Source organism: Lepus europaeus, chromosome 12 (genome assembly GCF_033115175.1).
Source record: "Lepus europaeus isolate LE1 chromosome 12, mLepTim1.pri, whole genome shotgun sequence".
NCBI classification, from domain to species: domain Eukaryota; kingdom Metazoa; phylum Chordata; class Mammalia; order Lagomorpha; family Leporidae; genus Lepus; species Lepus europaeus.
The window spans coordinates 105,421,100-105,429,800 of record NC_084838.1 but is presented as its reverse complement, the minus strand read 5'-3'; the positions used below and the strand labels follow the sequence as shown (position 1 = coordinate 105,429,800).

The 8,701-nt window shown below is 39.0% G+C and overlaps 1 protein-coding gene across 1 annotated transcript; it reads right to left on the bottom strand.

Annotated features, from left to right (window-relative positions):
- Positions 1-2,327: 2,327 nt before the first annotated feature.
- Positions 2,328-7,961, bottom strand: LOC133771100 (zinc finger protein 717-like). Its single transcript, XM_062206818.1, has 5 exons — positions 7,808-7,961; positions 7,484-7,576; positions 3,821-3,878; positions 3,192-3,686; positions 2,328-2,607 (listed from the first exon to the last, which is right to left on the bottom strand). The coding sequence occupies exons 1-5, from the start codon at positions 7,959-7,961 to the stop codon at positions 2,328-2,330; spliced, it is 1,080 nt and encodes a 359-aa protein (XP_062062802.1).
- Positions 7,962-8,701: the final 740 nt, after the last annotated feature.

Genomic DNA, 8,701 nt, shown 5'->3' with positions numbered 1-8,701 from the left:
AATAAGAGTATCTTTACCCCCATGTTTATTGCTGCTCTTTCACAATAGCTAAGACATGGAACCAACCTAAATGCCCATCAACCAAAGACTGGATAAATAAATTATGGGGTGTACACTATGGAATTCTACAGCAGTAAAAAAAAATGAAATCCCTGAACTGCGATAACTAATACAGCACCTAATAGGAGATCTGTAGAAGTGAAATTGACACTTTGAGAAGCAATGAGAATGGCCTTTATCTTGACTATTAAGGAACTTTTTTCATTCTATTTGTTGAACTCTTTACTTAACAGAGCTAATCATACATGTACAAACTGATGAGGTCTTCACTAATTATATACTGAATTGATCTTCTGTATATAAAGAGAATTGGAAATGAAAAAAACAAACTGGTGTTAAATTGGAAATGGTATAGAAAATTAATTAATTTTAAAAAAAAACTATTATGTAGTATCTCTGTCTTTAATGTGCTGTACATTGTTATTTAATGCTATAATTAGTACTCCAATGGTAGTTTTTTCACTTTGTGTTGCTATATGGGCAAACTGTTGAAATCTTTACCTAATATGTACTGAACTGATCTTCTGTATATAAAGAGAATTGAAAATGAATCTTTATGTGAATGGAAGGGGAAAGGGAGCGGGAGGGGGGAGGGTTGTGGGTGGGAGGGAAGTTATGGGAGGGGGGAAGCCATTGTAACCCATAAGCTGTACTTTGGAAATTTATATTCATTAAATAAAAGTTTTTAAAAAAAAGAAATATGAATCCAGAACATAATGGATTAAGACTCAGGTTCTTGATGGGGAGTGCGTATGATGAGCCTGGAGCCATCTAAAATAATTCTAGTTGAAAACCCTGTAGGCTATATGGAAAGTCTGGGTTTTGGACAGTGTGTGACTGCAATACACATGCTGCTGGCAGTCTTCTATTCCTACAGCTCACTAGCTAGCTGCCTATATCATCAGCTAGTACAATGAAATAAAACAGAAGTCAGAACATTGGTAAATGACTCCAAACAGGCATAAACACAATAGCGTGGCAAGAGAGCTACAGAATGAACAAGGACAAAAATAAACAGAACTATGGTTAGCATTGTGGAACAACAGGTTAAGCTGCTGTGGGCAATGCTGACATTTTATATTTAAGTGTTAGCTGGGAGTCCTGGCTACTTTGTTTCTCAGTCACTACATTGCTAATACTCCTATAAAGGTAGTACTTGATGATCCATGTTTGGGGCCTGGCCACCCATGTGGGAGGCTAAAATGGAATTTATGCCTCCTGGCTTTGGTCTCACCTAGACATGGCTGTTTCAGCCATCTGTGGGAGTGAAGCAGTGAATATAAGGACTCTGTGTACATGTTTTCGTCTGTCATTGTCTTTTAATGGAAAAAAAATTAAACATTGGCCCAGAAACAATCCCAGGAAGACAGTTTGGACATTAGCCCACCAAAATAATACTTATGAATCCTCTTCAATCTATAAATAGATTGGTAAAATGGACAAATGAGACAGTCTACACACAAATCTGGGATTCACATGACTAAAAAAGTCACAAGACAAATCCTACCAAGGAGAAAAAAAACAACATACAACTCTAATAGTACAGCATTATGGCTGGCATGTGAGGTAACACAACTGTGGTCACATTACTGATCTGTACTAGAATAAATGGAGGAAGGCTCATGGGTGGGCAGTGAAACAGTTACACCAAATACTTTGCAAATGTTAGGATTGAATTTCAAACTGAGTAGTATAGAATGAGTATTTAGTTACAAAAACTTAGATTTGGATATCATCCCCTACACATAATAATGGCAGGCAAAACAGCAGAGTATATGGCACAGAGACTAATGTAGATTTCAAAGAGTGCATAGCCAGCCTCTGCAGTGCAGTGTTACACCCTCATGTGAATTCCCTAATACCTGCAGAGATGTGATATTAAACAGGTGTTTTTCCACCTTCATTACTGTTTTGCAGAATAATATTGAGTAATTTTGCTAGCAAACTAATAATTTTGTGGATAATTTTGCTGATGCTTGTTGAAATCTGCCTCAGAGTAAAAGCTTTGTCCACTTCCACTGCCTTTGTAGAGTTTTTCCTCTAAGATCCCTGATAGTGAGTTCTGGCTTATGGTAGAAAGTTTTCCTATATTCACATGCTTTCTCACCTGTGATTTCTTTGATGTGTGCTTAACACTGACTTCTGGCATCAAGAATTTTCATAATCACTTCATTAAAAGGTGTTTTTCCTTTTTGAGAGTTCTGTCTGTTGAGATGTAGCTTCTGGCAAAAAGTCTTTTCTTATCCATAGCATTGACAAGTTATCTCTTACATGTGAGTTCTTTGATGCCTTCTGAAGTTTGAACTCTGGGAAAATGTTTTTCCACATTCATCACATTGATAAGGTTTCTCCCCTGTGTGAACTCTCTGATGTGTAATGAGTTGTGAGTTATTACAAAAGACTTTTCCACATGTATTGCATTCATAAATTTTCTCTGATCTATGCATTCTCTGATGGGTAAAGAGTTGTGACTTCCAGCAAAAGGGTTTTCCACACATTTTTGCATTCATAAATCTTCTCCCTCTTATGTAGAGTGAGTTGTGACTTCTGGAAAAAGAATTTTCCACAGGTACTACATACATAAGTTTTCTCCCTTTTGTGGATCTTCTGGTGTGCAATGAGTTGTGATTTTCAGCAAAAGGCTTTTCCACATGTATTACATTCAAAAGGTTTATCCCCTGTGTGAATTCTCTGATGTGTAGTGAGGTTTGACTTCCAGCGAAAGGTTTTTCCGCACATTTCACATCCATAAGGTTTCTCATTTATGTGAATCTTCTGATGTAAAGTGAAATTTGACTTTTGGATAAAGGCTTTTCCACACTTATTACACTCATAAGATTTCTGCCCTATGTGAATTCTCTGATGTACAGTGAGATTTGACTTTCAGGAAAAGGCTTTTCTGCATATATCGCATATGTACAAGTTCTCCTTTGTGTGAATTCTTTGATGTGAAATAAGGCTTGTTTTCCAATGAGAGCCTTTTCCGCATGTATTACATTGATAAGGTTTTTTCCCCTGTGTGAATTCTCTAATGTAGAATGAGTTGCGATTTCCAATAAAATGCTTTGCCACATGTTTCACATGTGAAAGATTTGTATCTTGAGTGAATCATATGATTTGTAGTATCTGACCTCAGGTAAATGGTTTTCCCACATTCATTGCACCCAGAGGGCTTTTCCCCTTTCTGAGTTCTATGATGGATAGAAAGGCAGGATTTACAATTGAAAGATTTTCCACAGGGGTTACAAGAATAGGTTTTTCTTCCTGTATGTGTTCTTTGACTTGTGGTAAAATCTGATTTGTAAATGAGAGTTTCCTCATACTCAAAAGAGTCATAAAGTTTCTTTCCTGTGTGTGTTTGTTGAGGTTTACTGTGGTAGGACTTTTTCTGGAAAGTTTTCTTTACATGTTCAGTTGTCTTTCCTACAGTGCCAACTGACTTATTACAGGTGTCTCCCATATGAGCCCTTTTCCTGCTGAACCCTTTGCCTCTTACACTGTGTTCAAACACCTGCTGAAAAGTCTGAATCTTGTGAGGCTGACTGATAGGCTCCCAGCATTCACTTGAGTTACCAGGTACATTAGTGCCATCAGATTTCTCTGCAGCTCGCATCTCATCAGGCTTCCTAGGGAGAAGCAAATTGTGAAATAAATTATATGTCTCAGCTTTCAGCAAAAATATGGCCTGAGCTTAAATTAAGTGTTGCTTTTTAATTTAACTCTCTTGTGTGTTGATAAGCTGTTTGTGATTACAACTTGCCTCAAATTTATTTGTTGACTTTTCCAGTTGGTTCCCAATAGGTCATCCCTTCTGCAGGCTGAAATGAGAAAAAAAATACTATATCCATGAAACATATCTAAGTGTTACTTGTAGAATGTTCAAGTAAAAGCAATGCAGTTTCTTAGTGGAATAGCATTTGAATAGGTCAGTAAAAGGTATTCAATGTTGCCCTATATATCTTTTTCTTCATAATACACTAAGGTAATTAAACAAAGGAAGCTTTCCCAAATTCATACATTCAACTATGGTAAATGTTTTAAGTGGAGAGAGGGGGCAGTGATGTCAGGCAGTGGGTCAAACCATTTCTTAGGATGCATGCATCCCACAATAGTACCAGATGAGTCCTGGCTACTGTGCTTCCAACACAGATTCCTGCTAATGTGTCCTGGCAGGCAACCAATGATGATTCTAAGTGTGTTGGAGCCTGCCACACACTTGAAAGAACCAAAAGACTGGATTTTGGTTTCAGGTTGGCCTCATTCTCACTGTTGCAGGCATTTGGGCAATGAACCAGTAGATGGAGGACTTTTCTCATTCTCTATTTCTCTGTCACTGTCATTCTGCCGTGCAAGGAGAACCTAATAAACATTTTCGTAACTAAGTAAATAGTTATAAAAGTTGAGAAACACTTAGTAAAAATACTTACCAAATATCTTATTTGAGTAATAAGCTTCCCAGCAGCCATCATCAATTCTTATAAAAGTGAATTTTCTTGCTTCCTTAATCATTCAGCTTTGAAGATGGGCAAATTTCATTTGATCACTTACTTATAGGTACCAGAGGAGGACATGTGTGTATCCCCTAAGCAGGACCATAACTTAGAAACAGCATCCATTTTCTATGGTTGCTGCATGTTCAGTTTTTCCAGGGGAATGGCTGTAGAGATCTGTGGGGTTTCTTAAGCAAAAACAATTCCTTTAAATGTTTTCAAGATTTGTTTATTTTAGAGGCTGGTGCTGTAGTGCAGTGGGTTAAAGCCTTGCCCTGTGGCACCAGCATCCCATATGGGTGCCAAGTCTCAGCTGCTCCACTTCAGATTCAGCTACCTGCTAATGTGCCTGAGAAAGCAGCAGAGGATGGCCCAAGTCATTTGGTCCCTGTACCTGCATAGGAGACCCAGAAGAAACTCAGGACTCTTGGCTTCATATTGATTCAGCTCCATGCATTGCAGTCAGTTAGGAGTGAACTGGCAGATGAAAGACTTTTATCTCTCTCTCTCTGTCTCTACCTCTCTCTCTCTTTCAAATAAATTAAAAAAAAAACTTTTAAAAAATTTGTTTTAAAGACAGAGTTACAAAGAGAGATGGAGAGAGAGTGTGTTCATCCACTTATTCACTCCCCAAATGGCTGCAATGGTCAGGGCTGTACCAGGGTAAAGACAGGAGCACAGAACTCCAAATGAGTCTCCCAGATATGTGCAAAGAAACATCTGCTGCTTTCCCAGGCACAGTACCAGGGAGCTGCATCGCAAGTGGGGCAGCCAGGACTCAAGTTGGTGCCCATATGAAATGCTGTCATTACAGGAAGTGGTTCAACATACTGTCACAATCTCAGCCCTACCCAAACCTTTTATATGCACATTATGATGACAGCTTTCCACAGATTCCTAAGAAAACCTAGTATCTTCAGATTCTCAATACCACAGAAGGCCCATAAATGTCCCATACATCATTTTTGTATGCTTTCCAATCAATTTAAGGAAATATGTTCTTCCATTAGGGTTATGTTCACCTTCTTTGAGAAGTATTTCCACCTCATTATGAAACCAGCATACTTGGTGTTCTCTCAGTTCTTGGTATACACTCTTGTTCTATAATTTGAAGTTCTGTCTTTCAATGTTTGTGCTGGATACTCAGAATTCTCCCATTTTTTACAGAAAACTGACTCTCTTATGCATTTCTAATCTATTACATTATAATCATATTTTAAAAGGAGCAGGAAAAGTATTACAGCAGGTTAACCTGCTTCCTGCAACACTGGCATCCTATTTTCTTCATGATTTATTTGAACTACAGGGATAGGGACAGAAAGAGAAACAAAGCCCATTCACTCATTCACTTTTCAATTGCTTGCAATGGCCATTCATTTTCGTACTCATTTATTTGAGAATCAGAGACAGAAAAAGGGAGAGAGGGGCCGCCACTGTGGCATAGCAGGTAAAGCCATTGCCTGCAGTGTTGGCATCCCATATGGGTACCAGTTCAAGTCCCAGCTGCTCCACTTCTGACTCAGTTCTCTTCTATTGCCTGGGAAAGCAGTAGAAGATGTACAGTAGAAGTACTTGGGCCCTGCACCCATGTGGGAGACCCAGAGGAAACTCTTGGTTCCTGGCTTCAGATTGGCGGCAGCTGCAGCCAATTGGGGAATGAACCAGCATTTGGAAGACCTCTCTCTCTCTCTCTCTGCCTTTCCTTCTTTTTCCATGTAACTGACTTTCAAATCAATAAATCTTTATAAAAAAAGACAGAAAAAGAGAGGAAAGAGACAATGAGAAAGCTCGCATTCACTAATTCAGTACTCAAATTTGTGCAACAGTAAGAACTGTGCCTGGTCAAAACCATGAGTGGGAACTGAATTTCTGCAACTAATAAGAAATCAGTTCCTCTGTGTGATCCAATTTTTATAAGCATTGGTAGAATAAATACATGAATAGGCCAGTGCCACAGCTCATTTGTCTAATCCTCCACCTGCGGTGCCAGCATCCCAGGTTCTAGTCCTGGCTGGGGTGCCGGATTCTGTCCCAGTTGCTCCTCTTCCAGTCCAGCTCTCTGCTGTGGCCTGGGAAGGCAGTGGGGGATAGCCCAGGTGCTTGGGCCCTGCACCCACATGGGAAACCAGGAGGAAGCACCTGGCTCCTGGCTTCAGACCAGCACAGTGCCAGCTGTAGCAGCCATTTGGGGAGTGAACCAATGGAGGGAAGACCTTTCTCTCTGTCTCTCTCTCTCACTGTCTAACTCTGCCTGTCAAAAAAAAGAATAAATACATGAATAAATGTCTGAAGAAAAACAGAAGGTGACAGTAGGAAGAAGGACAAGTTTGAATACAGGGGATGTATCTAACCTAAAAATTAGTCTCATTACAGGCAGAAATTTATTGCAATGGGGCTAGCACTGTGGCACAGTAAGCTAAAATTCTGCCTGCAGCATCAACATCCCATATGGGTACTGGTTCATGTTCCAGGTGCTCCTTTTCAAATCAGCTCTCTGCTAATGGCTTGAGAAAGTGGTGGAAGATGTCCCAAGTGCTTGGGACCCTGAACCCCTATAGGAGACCCAGAGGAAATTTCTGGCTCCTGGTTTCAGATCAGCTCAGCTCTGGCCATTGCAGCCATCTGAGGAGTGAACCAGTGAATGGAAGACCTTTCTATCTCTGCCTCTCTCTGTCTGTAACTCTACCTCTCAAATAAATAAATAAAATTAAAAAAAATTGGTTGCATTGTTGCTAGTTCTGATAACGTATTCACCCAGAGGAAAACAACAGGCAGATGAACACACAAATGATAGCCTGCTTGGAGACTGATGCATCACATCAGCTGTTCTCAGGACTGGGACTTGGGATACATAGTGAGAAATGCTCTACCCAGTCAGCATTCTTTGAGATCTTTTCCATTCCAGTCTCCCTGTCCAATGGGTGCTGACTGACCTGACAGGCTCCGATTTAGGGGTTTTGTCACTGTCCATGGCTCTGCTCCCTGTTCCAACTTGAAGATCACTTCAGGTTTGCTTTTGCAGTACCCTGTTAAAGGGAAATAATGCTGGGTGTCATCATATCATTAAGTTAGAGTTTTGAAAGACAACAGCTTGTTCACAGGGACTGTGAAACAAAATTGTTGATTTCAATCCTTTCCTCATGTTTCTTGGCCTCAAATTATATGCTTATCCAGCATGTAATCAATTAAAAAAATAATTTGCTTGCCACATGGGAAGTAACTGCTTCACTTCAGCATGAGAGGGGAATATCACTCACCCAAAAACAACAGGCTGTTGTAAGTCTCCATCATCACATCTTTGTACAGAGTCCTCTGAGAACTGTCCAGGTACTGCCACTCCTTCTGGGTGATATCCACAGCCAGGTCTTCAAATGACACCAACATCTGCAATAGCACATTTTTTTTGTTCATCATGCCAGTTCTGTCACAAAAAGACTAGGAGTGCATTTTTCTGTGTGTGTCTTCTATGCCTCTTAGGTAAGATGCAGATGATTTTGGAATCTATATGGCAACAGAATGCAAAATTACAATGAAAATGTCTTGCTTCTATATTAATTTCATAATTCAAAAATCAATACAATGGATTGCTTCTTGTTATTCTGGAATTGCTCTTTCTCCTAATGATTTTGAAAAGAGCCCACACTGTAATCTGTAGACATACATGAAGCATATGACTGAATTAGCACTAGATGAGTTACAGGAGAAAATGTTGAATATCAATTGGGAGAACAAGGAATTTGTTTAAAAAATCAATTTTTCTGTATTATCAGGTCATTTATTTTATTGGAAACTTTAAAATTTATGCATAGTTTTTATAATGTATTTTTCCATTAATTATTTGATAAATTTTTGTGTGTAATTAATGACTACCACAATTATGTAACCAAGGCATAAGTCAAATAATATTTACATCATGGACATAGAGTTTGAAGCAGGAAAAAGAATATCAGTAACATGTATCAGGTACAGTTCTCTCTACTTCATATGTCTACAGGAAAAATGCTGAGCTCATAAAAATATCTGAATCATACAAGAAAGAGATAAAGGGAAGAGGAAGAAACCAGAAACTTGAGGATGCATAAGAATGGAAAACTCTCAAAGCATTTTCATTTTGGCTTTTATTATAAGGTTGACAAGTCTGCCTTTTTTAA